At 38.8% G+C, this 18,245-nt stretch overlaps 1 protein-coding gene across 1 annotated transcript in view; it reads left to right on the plus strand.

Moving 5' to 3' along the window:
• The first annotated feature begins 2,683 nt into the window (after window positions 1-2,683).
• Window positions 2,684-18,245, plus strand: part of LOC102202556 (stromelysin-3-like) — an 18,348-nt gene continuing 2,786 nt past the window's right edge. Inside the window, exons 1-3 of the mRNA XM_005751951.2 lie at window positions 2,684-2,925; window positions 12,425-12,690; window positions 14,327-14,470. Coding sequence (XP_005752008.1) covers window positions 2,821-2,925; window positions 12,425-12,690; window positions 14,327-14,470 — 515 coding nt within the window. The 5' untranslated portion in view covers window positions 2,684-2,820. The remainder of the gene's footprint in view (window positions 2,926-12,424; window positions 12,691-14,326; window positions 14,471-18,245) is intronic.

An 18,245-nucleotide genomic window follows, 5' to 3' on the forward strand; every position in this document is an offset into this window, starting at 1 on the left:
ACTCTGTTTGACCTGGTTTGTTGTAGTTTTTCTGTTTTGAGTGTATCTAATATTATATTTTAGCGTAGGTTGTGTTCTCATTTGTATTTGGTATTTCTGGTTTTTCCTTAGAGTGATAATTTATGTGTCTGTGCTTAATATCATGATTTGCTGGGTTATATTCTTGACATTTGTTGGTTTGTATTAATGCCCTTCATTTATCGACCTTTCCCTGTGCTCTCCATTCCTTGCCAAGTCATCTTCCCCATTTGTGATTCTATCTTTTGTTACTTCCTGTTTTATTTTATTAGTCTTCGTCTTGTGTTGTTCAGTTTTGTGTCCCTCTGCCTTTTTCCCCTGATTTTGTTCGGCTGTGTCCCCTGGTGTGTTCCTTCTCCCTGATTACCACATGTCTGTATTTAAGCCCTCAGTTTCCCTTTGTTGCATAATACTGTTTTTATTGTTTTCTGCCAGTGTGGCCTCTTTGTACATTCTCATTTGTTGTTGTCTGGGTTTGTAGGCTCACCTTTAAATAAAGATTCGTATTCATTTATTTGAATGGAATCTGCACCTGCCTGACTGTTGTTTTCAACCAGACATTTCCACCTAGGCCAATAGAAAACTGTTCATTTGAACAAGAAGCTAACGTATTCATGTGACAAACATTAAGTTTGTCACATGAATATGTGACATGAATATGTAATATAATATCATGAAGATGTGAAACTTGTACGCCAAGTTAATAATTTAGTAGTTTGGAAATGGGTGCTTAATATTAACGTTCAGTGTGTAAATTAGCAAATGTGAGATGTAGCTGGTACAGACTGAACCTCTCATTAAGGTGTGGCTATTTAAATATGTGTACAACTCTGTGTATATATGTTTATGGACAGGCATGCAATGTAGTGACAAGGATTGACAAAAACTAATATTGCATGTGAGAAATATTGCACATAGAAACTAACATGGTGTATTGTACGCTGCAGGTAAGGAAGGAAAGTAGCCTTGCAGGGAAGGAAAGACCTGAATCTCTCATGGTTGGGGGTTGGAGGAGGGTGTGTTTGCACAACAAAAGCTGGAGAACAATGGAGCTGAAGGCCTGTGAAAATCTCAGCGGGGTGCCAAGAGGTGTTAGGGTCTGGGGAATTTACGCAAATTTGCGCAGGGCTAGTAAATCTAGTAGTAGGGACTTGCACCAGCGGAAAAAAAGGCTCAGTAATTCTAGTGTTAAACTCCAACCAAACAGTAATTAGACAATGTCCTCACTCTTTTAAACCGAACACAATCAAATGTCAGTGCATGCGTTGGTGCATGATAAACTGTTTCTGTAAATGTGCAATTAGCAGTCAGACATTTCCAGTCCTGTAACTATGAGACAGTCTTATATTATTAGCCTACAGTGTCCCTTTCAGACAGTACACCTATATCCATAAAATGAGTCACAGATGCATCAAAGTTAGATGAGCAACACAACGGGAAACCTGGACGGGAGACAGACATTTTCCACTCACCAGCAGTGCTGCAGGTAATTCAGTCTGCTGCAGGAAGATTTGTGATGAACAGATGGCTTGAACAGCAAATATGTTCCAGTCCTTAAAACATTTTTTTTTCTTTGATCTAATCAGCTGTTCCTTAACAAATTACTTGTTTGAAACAATCTTGAATCTTGAATATAATTTCCTTGTAGTTAAGTACAGTAGTTTTGATTTAATTCACCATTAAACCCCAGAAATATATTGAAATGTCAATGCTATTTCTAGTTTAAAGCAACTGTTAAATACGTGATTATAACAACTTAAACCAGGTTATGGTAAGATTTAAGAATTTAAGGTGCACCCTCTTTAAGTAAATATTCAAATCTGAAGGATTTAAATGATTATTAAATTGAGATCCTGGATATTTGTTTTACAATAATAAAATGAATCCATAAATCCTCAAAAGACATTTTTTCCGCGATGAAAAAAATCGTTGCGAGATATATACTTGCAAACAAGAGAAATGGTTCATGTCACTGATTTCCGTTTGTTAGTTTTACTGCTCAGATTTGGGAGAACATGCATTTGAAACATATTTGGAACGCACATTTATTCGTTAAACTTTTTGCAGAAAGGAATAAAGTTTTGAACATGTGCAAACATCTGAGCTATTATAGACCAATGGTTCATAATTTTAAGGGAATGCATTGCTGGTGTGACACACGCACATTTGCTCCTACTAACAGAGAAAAGACCCAACAGTTACGTCCTCCTCTGGACCAAAAGAAGGCAGACAAGTAAATCATAACCATATGCGTGTTGTGTCTGAAAAGCATTAAGGAAGAAGCTGAAAAAATATCTGAGAGTAATAAAGAATGTCTTTACATAAATGATTTCCACCAAAAGCGGGAGAAATTGCACATTTTTCCAGAGAAAATCCAAAAGAACGAAGGATTCGACATTTCTGACGCACAGGTTTCCCTTCTTTCTGAATCTACAGTCCGAGTGCTACGGAAGAGGACTGGGGCGACCGGAGAGAGGAACAAATGTGAGCGTTTTTTGGATTTTGTTTTTCTTCCAGAATTCAGAAAACAAACAAACCCAAATGCAGATTTTTTTTCTTAGAATTCTGGAAAAAAGAATCCAAAAGACCTCCCAGTGGTCCTTATACTCGCTTTGATTTACAGACTACAGCAGTTTGCGAAACCCACGAGTTGCACCGCTGGGAGTGTAAGGGGTTAAATCACGTGTGTAGTAAACCTGTTACCTGAGTAGGACAAAGACACCGGGGCCGACATTCATTCACTCCATCCACGCAGTTCCTGCGTCCGCTCTGTTGCACGGTCGCCGTCACAGCGTTGAAAAGATGCTGCGAGGTGCCGTGTTTTACGGCAGCATCCTGCCTTTGTACCTTTTCCTCTGCGTTTGTTCTCTGCCGGTACACGACCACAGGACCGCCAAGCAGCTGCAGGTGAGTCAAAGCGTAAATGCACTTTTCAGAGATCCTTATGAATGGGAAAGTGTTCACAGATGCAATGGTGAACAAACATCCAGTAATACAGAAGTTGACATGAATAAACGAATTAAACATGTTAAAGTTACCTGATATTTCTAATGTGTGTGTGTGTTCAAAACTGTGCTGCATGTATCGTCACAGCCACTCATTTTAGAGATGCTGCTGTAAGTTCCTTTGTTGTTCTGCATACCTTAATGTTTCTTAAAGACATCAATGTTCTCACTGAAAGCTGTTGATGGTTGAACAGCTGAGATTTGTGAGATGTGAACTATCATGAGTTTCTGTCACAACTGACTCAGGGAACTATGATTTTCATAGTTATAGCATCTTCAGATTACCAGTGTGGTGTTTCTGTTTTGGAATAACACGGTCGGTCCTGTTTGTGAAGGATTAAAAAAAGAAAGAAAAAAAAAAGAAGTTTTATTGTTGTTACTGTGTACTGTACCCTGGAGGGTGCCAGAGCTGCTTTCCGGTGAGTGAGAGTCAGATTATGCAGGCAGAGGCACGCACCTGGTAACTCCGGTGCAAACGCTACTTATTTGCTGACTCAGGGGAAAAACCGCAGATAACTACTTAAAGACAGAAACACGAGGTAAACAGGCAGTGTGCAGCAGAGTAACACCACCAAGACTTGTTTGTAAGCTTTAAGTGTCCACAGACAGGAACCCTGGCAAAAAGGACCCTGTGCAGCTGTCTGGCATTCCTATTTATTCCTTGAGTCCAGTGACTAATCATAATAGCTGAAGCAGACCTGCTGCTTGTGACAGATTCATGTTACTAACAAACAATCAGTCCCTGGCATTCTTTTGTGTGGGAGGCTTCCTTCTGGACTGTCAATGATGAATTAATCTGTTTATCTGCAGGTTAAGCAGCAGAACCATTAAGTCAAATACTAGCATTTTATACAAACCCTGTTACCCAGAAAAGGTGCTGTTGCTCATAACAGTCAAGGCAAAAGCTCAACTTTAAAAATAATGAAAAGTTTTTTTAAAGATGTTTTTTTTTTAGTCACAGTTTATGAAAGTAGATTAATATACCAAAATCCACTTTAGTGATACTTATAATTGCAGTTTCTGTGTAGTTCCCTGACTATCCAACGTAACATCTTATGCTCTAATATTCTTTGTTATGATCTTGTAAACACATTAGTTTACATGTGTTTGAGTCTGGTTAACGAAAAAAGGTCTTCATTCAAATGTATACAGTTACAGTTAAGTGCAAGTATTTTTGGAGACTGACACAATTGTTAAAAATCCACATTAAAATAGCAACCAACCATCAGCAATCATTGCTGTTAGTAAGTGTTTAGCTGCTTCAACACTGAAGAACATGTCTTCAGGTTTAGACAGAAAGACAAACTCTTCACATTATGTTCAAATCTTCTGTTTATGAGGAACATCTAATCAGAAAAAAACTGATTAAAGTGAAATAAAAGAATAAAAGTTTGAGACAGAATAGCTACACAAATGCCTTGTATACCGGTATATGATGTCTGAGAATAAAAATGAGGTAAAAGTTGAGCAGAATAGGTCATCTGAATCCTTCAAACATGTACTTTTTCACAATATGAAAACCTGGAGACGACAACGACAGCTCTGTGGTTCATACTCCTCTAACAATGATGTAAAACGCAACACACAGGAAATGTCTGTGTTTTTAACTGCAGAAACTTAGCTTGTTCAGACGCGTCAGACCAGAGTGTGCATCTATAAAAACAAGCAATATTGTTGTCCATTTTATGCACTGCATAATCTTAAGTTGGCTGTACTATCACGTTGTTTTCACTCACATATTTTAAGAGGCAGTTTAAGTGGGATAATCGTGCTGTTTGGCTTGTGGCCTTTGAAGCCATGTCTTGTTTGGGCCTCTTGACATGTTTTAGAGGTCTTTCACCAAAAAGTTCAGAAGATGTTAGAATGTTAGAAGCTGAAAGGACAAAAGAAAACAAGAAAACATAGTTTTAAATGTAAATTTAGCTTTAAACTTATGAATTAAATTTATTTTTTCCCTCCATTACTCTGTACTCTAGATTTATTTGAGATTTTCAAGTAACCTCGACCAGAACCGAAATGATTTGATTTGTTGACTGTTAAAAATGGACTTGTTAATTGTTTCCTTGGTGAGAGAGGTGCGCTATTTTGGTTAGTCAAAACAAGACATTTGAACACATCAATTTGGACTCTTGGAAAAAATAAGAAAAGCTTTTGCTGAGCTGGGTATACACTGGATGGAGCTTATAAAGTAGCTAAAACTAAGTCTAACTTCAAGAACTGAAAAAAGTTGCTCATTGTATTACAGTACCTCTCATTTTAGACACTTCTAGTATTTTTGCTACTCATGATAATATATCATCTGGATAATATATTATAATGGTATTTTGAATGCAAGACATAGAGAAGTAGTTTCATTTTGGTATTGAGCCAATCACAGACCCAAATACTTTCACTGCTGGAGACACTGTTTCTATAATCACACTTATGCACTTTTATCTGGAAACTGTTTTCAAATGAAATCACTCTGCCCTACATCCTCAATTATGGATGGGGACTTTTATCAAAGGAAATCGGCAGGGTCTGCGTGATACGCTCATAAATTTCCACCCTGAACAAAGGAGTTTGGGACCGATAAAATCGAATCAAAAAGCAAACTCTATGCCTGCTTGATTGTTTCCAAACGTCTGAGTTTTTCCCTGTCCACACATGGCCAAAAGAGTGACCTAAAACAGTGTGGGATGAGGACAAAAGGTTAAAATCTGCTGAAGTTTGTTAAGGTCTATTTTACAAGAGCATCCAATATACAGACAACAGAGATTTGCAAGTACATGGGGGGGGAATAAAAACAACAAATGACTGGTTTAATGACAGGCCCTGTGTAGTGAGCCAGGAAAGTCCAATAAAAAAAACTATCCAAAAAAGCACGGATCACACAGGAGAAACAAGCACGATGGAGGCATGTGAGGGAAGTGCATCAAAAAATGAGGGAAAAGACATGCACTAAATAGACACCGGGGAGAGAGGGGTAATAGGGCAACAATCAGGTCAATCAGACAGAAATATGTAATAATCAAAATAGTTTTAAAATAATACAGGAAGTAACCTAAAAAGGATTTGAGAGAAAGGCAGACGCAGGCACACAGAAAGAACAGAAGAGGGGAAAACCTTCAAAAACACAAAGGACAGAGAAAACTAACCATTCATATTGGAAACCACAACACACAGAAACTGCAATGTTTTCAAAGGTTCCTATGGAAAAGCTGGTGTTATCTGGAGTATGATGGGGCTTGTTGACTGAAGGTTTACTGATAGATGTTTACCTTGGAGAAGCAGCCTCTCATCTCTATTCATGCTAATACCCTTCATCCTGCAAACATTCCCCACACTTAGCACAGTCAGCTCTCTGTGTGCAAAACACTTACAGCCTGCTGATATTCAGGACTTTTTGTAGTTAAATATTTACCCTGGAGAAATTTCTCCCACTATGTGCATCATTTATCTAAAGTTTGGCTACTTTTTATCTGCCAAGGGATATCTGTGGGATATCTCACAGCATGTGTTTAAAAGGGAGTTGAATCAAGTCCTGCTTGTTTTTTCTGTCACTGTAAAAATGATAATTCTCGCTAATGTTTAGATTACCACCCTTAACAACCTCCCATAAAACACCCCCGGTATTATAGTGCAGGTGACCTGATGTCATGACTGAAGAGGGAATTTCCAGACATCTGCTCACTGTGTGTGATGCAGCTTTTTGTAGCTTTGATGAACACATTTTCATCTGTGTGTGCACATTTTTTTCTGTGTGCAGGTTCATACTTGCACATATACGTGTAGTTGCATGTTTGAACATCATCAACAAAGAGTCCTCAGTGTAACCACCTATTAGATAAAACTATAATGCTCCTTTCTGCAGATGGGCCCAGCAGTACACATGGCTTGTATCTCAGGCACACTGATTTGGGAAGCAGGAATCACACTATCCTGTGCGGACATGTTGGCCCCATCGGCAGGATTCCCAAGCATACACAATGCTTTCTTTTAGTGGCATGTGACTCTGTGTTATGCCTTTTAAGCAAACCTGTACTCATTGCCAACATACTTACAGAACAAACTATAGTTTTGTCACTCAACTCATCCTAAATTGAACGATCTGCTAGCTCCGCATGGCTCTGGCTTCAGCATTGTTCAAACTGTTAAGCCTGGGGTGCCAAACTCATTTTAAGAGTTTAAAGCATTTTAAGCAGGCCGGACCAGTGAAAATCCCCTTTTTGTCAGTATAAAGAAGTTACATATTTAACTTTTTTCTACATGATGAAGAAAAAGCTGCTGTGACAAGGAAAGAAACTGTGACCATGACTCTTTGGACTTAAAATGTAAGAAATAAATGTGTAAAATTTCAGAAAAAGTTTTGGTTGCTCATTGTTTAGATTGTCCAGTTTGTTTGTTTTCTGTAGTTGTAAAAAACTGAAATTTCTATAGTAGAAAATAGAAAATAGAAACTTTTCAGTTTTTCACAAAATTACAGAGGTTTTATTAGTAGACACATAGCTAAGCATTTTTCTAATTTGCTGAAATTTGTGAAAACTGAAATTTCTTGGGTATTGAATGGAACAAAATAGGCTTTCTCGTCAAGGGGCATCTTTTGGGAAAAAAACAAAACTGTAAAAATGACTGAATTCCAAATAGGGGTAGTGAATCCTTATCTTCAGTTACTGATCACGTTACATTTTAGTATATTAGTAATAGAAGACATGATTGCAGTCTTCAACTGTTGTTCCACTTCCCACAGTTTCAGTGGATTGAACTACTGTAAAAAATTGCCTGTCAGATTAAAGTTATGATGTATGAACCTATAGCAGGAAAGCCCTAGCAGCCATTAATCTGTTAGCAAAGACAAACACAAATGCTATTTGTTGTGCAAAGCAAATAGGGACATTCTGATTTATAAGACAAAGGGTCAGTTTAAGAATTAAGTTCAGTCAACCTCCGTCATGTTAGTAAGTGCTCTCCACCCAGTGTAAGGTGGAATTAAATGGTCTCTATTTTATTGAATGGCCTTTATAAGTTTAAAATCAAATAGCACAATTAAAGCTGCAAAGCTTTTGAATGTATAGTAAACGGATTAAGACCTGACATTTGATGTTGATGATTAACAGCTTTGCTTGCTGTGAGTGAGCCTCAAAAACCAAAAACAACAAGGTCTTTTGTAAAGTAAAGGTCTAAAGCAGTGGCGGTGGTTCAGCACTGCTGAACAAAGCTGAACTGCTGTTCAATTCAAGATTCATACTTTTATACTTGGACTCTGCTAGAGTACCAAAAAGCAATGTAGATCAATGTAGCTTCAGAATTGACAGGGAAAGTATGTGAGTCTATCTTTCCATCCATTTTCTAACTTAAGCAGAGAAGTCCATACCTCCCCATCCCCAGCCACGTCCTCCAGCTCTTCCGGGGTAGCACTGAGCCATTCCCAAGTCAGCTAAGACGTATTTCTCTCCAATGCATCCTACTACATCCTGGAACACCTCACCCAGGAGGCGTCCTTGTCAGATCTGCGAACCACTTCAACTGGCTCCTTGTTATGTGGAGAAACAGTAGCTCCCTGACTTAAGTCCTCACCCTGTCACTAAGAGAGAGGCCAGCCAAACTTCAGAGAAGGCTCATTTATGCAGCTTGCATCTGCAGTTTCATTCTTTCAGTCACTACCCACAGCTCATGACTATAGGTGAGCACGGGGACAGATTGACTGGTATAGTAACAGCTTCTCTCAGTATCTGCAATCCACCTGCCAATCTCCCACTCTCTTCTCACCTTGCTTGTGAAATACATAAATTCCTCCACTTGAGGCAGGCACTCATCCCTGATCCGGAGTGAGCACTCCACCCTTTCACAGTTGAGGGACATGGCCTACACAGGGAGACGAGGAGCCGGATTTAAATGCAAGCATGTCAGAAGAAGTGAAAAAACAAGTGAAAACGTAAAACGAGCAGCATCTGGCTGCATTTCAGTGATATTGGGTGTCTGATCGTCTAAATGAGTTTTACAGTGCTTGAAGAAATTTATAATTCTTGACTTGTTTGATCTGTTGCTCACCGCAAACAAGCACAAGCTGAAATGTTGGACTTTTAACTGTATTTTCATAAGTTTTGCAGCTTTTCCTACTGACAAAAACCCCCCTTATGGCCATTCATGCCACACAACATAATTAAGCAATAAACAATTAACCTGTTGAACCCCAATGCTCATGAAAAATGAGCATTGGGGTCCCATTAAACATCAGAAACATCAGAATCTCAGCTAAAAGCTCACAAAGTAATTTCAACAACCACTAAACAGCTGAAACGGCAAATGATTAAAAAGCAAGTAAGCGCAAGATGTAAACACAATGCGTGGATTCCCACCGTTCACCTGATATACATGGACATACCTTTGGTGCTGAAAGCAAACACCACACAGAATTTCAAACTGCAGGTTTCATCACTCCGATCAAAATTTACTGAACCAGCAGCAAAAGTAGACCAAAAGTACACTTCACGTGAAAAACTGAATTGCCTCTTACTTTGACTTTCATCCTTTCATTAATAATAGCAATTTTCTGCCTTATTCGCAATTTTACACATTTATTTATTACATTTTATGTCCAGAGTCTTGCTGACAGATTTCTTTCCTTGTCACAGCAGCGTAAACTACACATGGCAGCATATTAGCACAGCTAACTGTCTTCTCAGTGAAAAACAGGCCACTCAGCAACTCTGAAACTGAACTGTACCAACAATCATAGGCTGGCCTGGGCCAACTTACATCCCTCACATCAGACAACAAAAACCAACACAAGTGAGCCAGCAGCTGACGTCAGCATGTAATGAAGGAGTGTGACAGACGCCCAGCGCAGCAACTTATGACACTTCAAACATCATATGGATAACTGAGCTGAAGCTCATACACTGATGCCCTTGGTGGCTGGAGCTCAGGAGGTTCATCTCGTAAGGCTGATGGTTTGATCTCTGGCTGCTCCAGTCTGCATTCCAAATATCCTTGAGAAAAATACTAACTACAAATTCCAAAAGGTTGATTCTGGACGTAACGTTTTCAGTTTGAGAAACGTTTCGTCACTCATCCAAGTGACTTCTTCAGTCTGAACTGACTGCAGGTTTCCCCAACCTTATAAACAGTACATTTGCATGTTGACTGAAACCAGCCCACTGAAGGAACAATGGCCTGTGAGGTCAGTTCCTTGATCATTAATATGCAAATTGTCATGACTATTGATCAACAACCACTAATCAAAGCCAAAGACCATTGATCACTGATCAATGGCTCAATGGCTATGAGTACCATTCACAGAGAGTTGGGGAATTGGCTGCAATCACAGCATTTTAAGGCTATGTCCACACTAGCCCGAATAGATTTGAAAAAGGCGTTTTCGTCTCAAAACGCTCCGTGTCCACACTAGCGTTTTCAGTCGTTTTCACAGAGTTGTGCATCCACATTGAAATGGCCGAAAACGTTTACGTTGCAGTACTGCGCATGCTTGAAGCGCAGGAAGATTCGGCCTGCCTCATTTCTGTCTGCCGTTTATTTACTTTCCGGCTCTTTGAAATGTCGCAGCAAAATGTTGAGGAAAAGCACCGAGTTTTTTAAATGGACTAACAATGAGGTGGAGTTGTTGCTGCAAGTAACACAAAAGTACAAAGTGAGAATTAAAGAATTTCAAGAAAAGCTATCTGAAACATGTACAAACTGATATTAATCTTTAATAGTGCTGTCAAAATTGAGAGCAAACAAAACGACTGCTGTATAATGTCCTCAGCTATCTTTGTTTAATTGGTCACATGACTAAAATGCATCAGCGTTTTCGAAAGTCTCCGTTTTCACTGTCCACACTGCGACGCGAAAGCACCGTCTTCAAATGTATTCAAATGTATTTGTTTTCAAGAGCGTTTTCAAAACGCTGTGTTTTTCTTCGGGGAAAACGCTGTCTCAGTGTGGACGGGAGGCCAAAACGGAGAGAAAATGATGCGTTTTCAAACGAAAATGCATTAGTGTGGACGTAGCCTAAGATGGTGAAAGATGGACCCTTAGGCCCCCTCCTTGATTCAGAGATGGTATTTCCCTTTTCACGTAAATGGCCTCCTTGACTCTGCGCTCAAACCAGCGTTCCTCCCTGTCCAGGATGTGTACATCCTCATCATTGAAAGAGTGTCCACAGGCCTGTAGGTGTAAATAGACTGCGGAGTCCTGGCTTGACGAGTTAGCTCTTCTGTGTTGTGCCATCAGCTTCGCCAGAGGTTGTTTGGTTTACTGATGTAAAAATCATGGCAATCCTCCTGGCACTTAACAGCGTACACTGCATTACTCTGTTTGTGTCAGGGGATTCGATCCTAGGGGTGGACCAATTTTTGGTGCAGCATGTTTTGAGGTTTAAAAGCCACAGAGACCCGGTGTTTAGACTGTTCAACTGTTCCGATACTCCTGACACATACAGTAAGGGTTCACTAAGGGTTTTCGCTTGGGCAGCGGTTGTCCTTCTCTCCTGGATCAGCTGGAGCTTTCTTTAGATGCCTTCCCAGCTTTGACAAATGCCCAGCTGGGATAACCACATTTACTCAGGGCCTTCTGGATGTGATGTTCTTCTGCTTCCCTGGCCGCTGTGTCTGGGGATGGTGTTCGCTTTGTGTTGTAGCGTCCTGAGGACACCCAGTTTGTGCTCCAGTGGATGAGAGTTAGACCATAAATACTGATTCGTATGCGTAGGTTTCCGGTACACATGAACTTTTAACTGTCCCTCATTACTGATGGAAATCTCACAGTCTAAGAAGGCTAACCTGCCACTTTTCATATCTCCCCTGGTGAATTTGATCTGTTGGTCCACCGAGTTAATGCGATCCGTGAATTGTGGTACATCATGAGATTTGATTTTTTCCATCTTAAAATGCTGTATTTGCAGCCATTCCTCAACTCTCTGTGAATGGTACTCATAGCCATTTATCAATAGTCTTTGATCAGTGATCAATGGTCTATGGCTTTGATCAGTGGTTGTTGATCAATCAACCGTTTGGGATTTACTTACCTGGATGTTTGAGCATGCATTGAGACACTAACTCCAAATTGCACTCTGATGCATCTACTGGAGTATGAATATGTGTGAATGTTAGACAGGAAGCACTTAAGCATAGAAAGACGTGCTTGTATAATGGGTGAATGCACCCATCACAAAATGAGGCATTTTGTATAAAGAAGGTACTTTGAATTCTCCAGGAGGGTGTGAACGTTATGAACGTTATGTCATCAGCATCAGTATTTTGTGATGATTTACTTTCAAAGAAGTGTGTATGAAGTCAAAAGCCAAGGATAATCTGGAATTTACCAGTAGAAAGGTGGCAGAAATGGTACATAGCCAACATTACATCTTTATGTATCTATTAAAACTAAAAAGTACTCTGACTCTGTTTTCTTTCTCCCAGAGATGGAGCAACAGTCATGCCGGTCTGAAGAAGAGGCCAAGTCATGAACAGGACACACTAAATGAAGAGTACGATTTCAAGTCCCCAAACGACACAGATTTGTGGAATCGTCCTCGCTGTGGAGTCCCAGATTATCCTACCTTAACGCAGCTCAGCATGACATACAACAATGTGAAAAAGAGAAGGGACACCCTGAGTAGACAGCAGCGCAGGAAGCGATTTGCGCTCTATGGCAGGCGATGGGAGAAGACAGACTTAACTTACAAGTAAGAAACACTAAAAAGTCTCTAAATACTGTGACTTGTTTGTTTGTTTTGCTGATGAGTTACATGGCTGCCTACATGACCATAATTTGCAGGAGTGGAACGCAAAGCTGATGGTTTTAGTTTAGTATGGGGATCTAATGAAACAAATATGTTTGTTTAGTTTCACATTAAGACTTTGTTTTTAGTTTTCATTTGTCAAAAGAACTGGCAGCTATCTTATAAATGGTGGAAGCACTGGAACGTTAAGCTTAGCAAATTTATTACATCACCAACCAGTATGAGGTTTATGCCATAACTCCCCTAAATGTACAGTATTGGCAATTACCATAATAACTTGTTATGTTTCTATAGAATAGAATAGAATAGAACATAACAGAATAGAATGATCCTATAATTGTTCCACAAGGGGAAATTTGGGTGTAACAGCAGCAAGAAAGACACATATACAACAAACAGTACACAAGACAAAGAACAGAAACATACACAATTTTTATACATTTACATCAAAGACAAAGCACCTATAATGGTTTATCCACGAATAATCACAAGCTCTTTAATCAGAATAATATTTTTTATTGCTAAGAAATGTATTTTATTGATGAATTTTCAAATTTACTGTTTGAAAAATGGGCCACAAACCAGTTCACTCTTAATATCACTCCCAAGTGCTGGTGGCCAACAAGGTGCTGGTGGCCAAAAACAAACATAGAGGAAAGGAAGAAGGCATGTTATGAGGCAGCACAAGAGAAAGAAAGGCAGGAATGGAGTGTGGAGGTGAGAGTAGGGACTCTTAATGTAGGGACTGGTAAAAGAAGACAACTGAAGAGAAGGTAGGTCTTTTTATATAAGATACAGTTTCTTAAGCTATTCAATTTTTTGTTTAAACCTGAATTTACCTATTTATGACAGCTCTTTGTAGTCTTAAAGAAGTGTGGTGCTTGTACAGATTTACTAGTGACTGTGTTTGAGCAGGGTACCACTTCATAATTGCAAAATAAAGAACAAGGGTACTAATAAAAGGAACTTGAACTTGACGTACAAGTCATCACAGTTGAGGGTGGTGGACTAACTACCAGGTTATTCCCCAGAAAAACATGCATGCCTTTAATTGGTATTGCTAACAGAAACAAAGCTCTACTCTATTGCCCAAATACACAAAACTGACACAGAAGGACCAAAAGCAGAAGCTTAGCAACAGAATTCACCACAGCTGATCCTTCTCACTGCCTAACCAGAATCAAAAGAAGCTCCTCCCTAGTCTTCAGGTGCTAGTTAAGCACTGAAACTCATAAGCCTGGAAAAAGCAACCAAAATGGCCTTGAATATATTCCCAAGACCACTGCTTTAACCACTTTGGACACCACAATTAAAAATAAATAAATAAATAAAAACCCAACAGACTCCAAAGGGAATCCACTTAGGCCTACCAGGGACAGAACACCAGCAATCATATGCAAATCAAAAATAGACAGAGACAAGCCAAAGGCAGCGATGCTGATTAATACTATTGATCCACATGGATTTGGACCAGTTTCTTTCCAAGAGTTTAAGAAGTCTAGCATACCACATGAACATATATATTAAATTTATGTTAAAGCTTGATAAAACATGATATTAACGTGTTTGTGCCAACCAGGATCATACGTTTTCCCTGGCAGATGAGTGAGGACAAAGTGCAGAGTGTTTTCCAGAAGGCGTTTGGTGTGTGGGGTGCTGTTACTCCTCTCAGGTTCAGTGAAGTAACCAGTGAGAATGCTGACATCATCATTGATTTCAACAGGTGAGAAATGTCCACCAGTGAGCAACACAACACTGGCCTTTAAGAATAAAAATTCAGCTAAACTGAGACATTGATTTACCTAAGACAACAACCCGAGGACAGTTTGCTTTGTCACTCATTTATTCAACAAAAATATTGACAGGAATAAAAAATAAATACAGAGCAATCCTCGAAACCATTCCAGATCCCCCCAGTTGCAAGATGCTAAATGCTTTCTTGCATGCTTTACCTATTTCAAATCCACTTGCAAATTTTCAGTGAGTTTCAAATCTGAGCTTTGACTAGGGCATTTCATGAACCTCAACTTCAACTTTTCTAACTTTTCCCTGATGTAATGGCTTGTGTGATTAGGTACGATTATCCTGTTCAAGCTCAGCTTCAGATTTTTTTGATATATACTGTCAATAATGTGAAGATGGAAGACGAGATACAGCAGAAATAAAGCTGTGATAAAGGAACTCTGTGATTTGTTGTTTCTTGGCCAAATTCTAGATAAGCCATCTTAAGCATGTGTGTCGAATGAAGCAGCTCCAAGTATTCAGATTTAAATATTTGTATAGATGAAATCTTGACCATTAACAATGTGTACAGTAATCACACATGATGTGTTTGCACTTTTCTTCATGTTCTAGCCCTTTAAAAACCCCAAATCGTAATCAGCATTAAGCAGTTTCAGAATTGCGATAAACAACAAAACTAGTGCATCACTATTTAGATATCAAATCACTTAAACTCTGGCCTGCCCAGATGTAGCTGTGGTGTGGAGCGGTGAGCACACATGCTAGTCTAAGCAGACAGTAGACACAGGCACACCTCCAGAGCAACTGCAAGGTAAGAAGCTAGCTGGTACAATTCAACAAAAAGCAAGAAACTAAGTAACCTATGTTTATACCAAAAGTTCATTTGCCTTAAGATGTTTAAAATCATACTTCCTAAACAAATGCTGACATGTTCAGGCAGAGGCTTAGCAAGAGGGTTTTCTTTATTTTATCCCTCAAAAATTTCAAAAATGACAAAATTCAAAAACATAATTAGCAGGCCCATAAAAGAGGTCAACTAAATATAAATCTACAAAAAGTAATTTCCAGAAACTTAAGTTGTATCTCACTTTGTTTGTTTAACTCACAAACTGGCCTAATTATAAAGAGGGTAGCTTTTATAATGGTTTGGCCAAACCATTTACACACAATAGGGGGAAAACAAAAATACACACTAATATTAACTAAGCACAGAATAACCCAAGTAAACCTAAAACACCCCTGCTCCTGGTAAGCCCATGGTTGGTCCTGCTGAGCAGGCATTTTGTTCCCAGAGTCCTCAGCAACGCCTTTGGCCCAGACAGGAAACAGCCATCGCCCAAACCCAGGTAACTCAAAGAAAGAAACATAATTAATATAACAAAACATTTTTAGAAAACCCCCACAATGCCACTATGTGTGCACCTCATAATATCAGTGTTAGGTTTAAATAAAATGATTAATGAATTATATTAATGAAGAAAACTGCAAAACAAACTAATAAAGTGAACAAATGGACTTGATTTACCCATGTGTGGCTGATGCCATCACATTCACAAAGGGTTGAAATGGGAATGTCTATAATTTAGATTTTAATTGCAGGACATTTTATTAAAGCAATTTATCAAGAGCAAAGCATCAATTAATAACAATCACGAAATAATATTGAAATTGGCAGAATTATACTTTTCTAATTAACCAACTCTGAGCTAATGCTGACCTTGTTTTAATCCTTGTGAGGGAGGAGGTTAGGGGGAATGAGCGTGCCTTGAGCACTGATGCCCTTATCTCTTCCATGTAGGTATGACCCATTAGGAGACACATCAACGGGAAACAAGTTAAATCCAAATCCTTTTGAATTAATATTCTAACATGGTAAAAAGGAGCAGAGAAAAAGCCAAAAAAAATACAAAAACAGTTTGCAGGTTCACAGTCCAGCAGTCGATCCCTCTGGGGTCTCTGCTGGAATCTTCAACATCTTAGGTCCGATCTTCTGAACTGCTCATCATGCAGAAGACAAAGGGAAGAACCCTGTATCACTTTTTCACCTCACCCCTCTCTCTATCTGACTTTTCCAGATATATTATTTAAAGCAACTTTAAAAATCACTTCATTATTTTTCTTTTCTATGCAGTACTTAATTTGTCAATAATTCCAGCACACATGAATGTTCAGTCACACATGAATATGCTTCATTTCATGCCTTATTTAAGTTATGGTATTTCTCTTCAATTACATTTCTCTTACTTTATCTTATTCAGAATCATGTATTATTATGGGTTGGCGGCACATTTCTTATCTTTCACGTTTTTCCAGACACACATAAATCTTAAGCATTTTCCAGACACACACAGACTCTAAGCTGCCAAGGTCAAACCTGGATCAGACACAATCTGGACATTAGAATAGTTTTCATTAATCAAACTTATATTTGGATTATATCTTTAGTTAGGAATAAAGATGATTTACTATTAGCAAATATGGATAAGGTCTGTTATAGCACTCTTTATCAGTTCAAACATAAAAGACCTTTTACTCTCTGGCACTAGCACCAATGGCGAACAATGGGCTGTGAGGTCAGTTTCTGGATCATAGCCCAGTGTTTGCCAGTGGTGCTGGTTTCAGTCATTATTTAAATGTACAGTTTAAAAGGTTGGGGAAACCTGCAGTCAGCTGAGACTAGATGTCACTTGGATGAGGGATGAAACATTTCTCCAACCAAAAACGCTACGCCCAGATGAACAGAATCAACTTTTTTTTAAAGACCCAGGCACAAATCTTAGGCATGACTCCTGCTGTCATAGTAAACCAGGAAACACTAAACCAGATGTCTCCCAGCCAAGACTGAGAGAGGATTATGGAACAAATGCAACATAGGACTTGTTTGGTGGGATTTTTAATAGCATGCCTCTGGCTACATATTGTATCAAATCAGAAGAGTCATTTGGCATCAGATTCATGATACTTACAATGTCATAACAGCTCTCTTCTTTTTCAGCGTCCTGCCACACTTCACTTTGTCAGCAATTCAAGTTCTAACTTGTGTACATGTTACTTTCATGAGTCATTTTTAGAACTACTGCTATATTGTGTTTAATATTATGTACTCAGTTAAAATCTATCACGCGACCATTTTCTATATAACATACTTTGTACACATTAAAATAGGCTAGCCACTAGTTTACTGGGTGCAGCGTAGAATTGCATCATGTGCCTAATATGTAGCTTATTGACATACTTTAATGTCAAAGCATGTCCTACATAGTTTTCTTACAGAAACATTGGTCCACTGAAATTTCAACTAGTCAACAAGTCCACATAAAAAGTCGTTTGACCATTGTATCATTTCTTCTAGCTAAATAATGCAATCCAAGTATAATTCTACAAGCAGACATTCCCTTTAACAGCTACTCACTTTTTTGGCATATTTAATTATACCAGTCATGTCCTACTGTAAAAGTAAAATAAATATTTAATTTTGTTCTTACACATGTCTTCATGCCTCGCAGAATCTGTTTCAGAGTCCTGAACATGATGACTCAATAACTGAAACCAGTCCATTTAACATTTACCAATATCACTAAAAGCAAACTAATTTAGGACACAAGCAGTTCTCATTATTACCATATGACAACAAAATGAACCTTTTCAGGGATTGGCAATGCATTAAATGTTGTGCTTCAAAATATTTTTGTGGATGAGCACTGCCGTTCAGCAGTTGGGTGAACCCTAACCATTAAAAATGAATGCCTAACCCT

This window comes from Pundamilia nyererei, unplaced genomic scaffold (genome assembly GCF_000239375.1).
Source record: "Pundamilia nyererei isolate P.nyererei 1_Seehausen unplaced genomic scaffold, PunNye1.0 scaffold00335, whole genome shotgun sequence".
NCBI classification, from domain to species: domain Eukaryota; kingdom Metazoa; phylum Chordata; class Actinopteri; order Cichliformes; family Cichlidae; genus Pundamilia; species Pundamilia nyererei.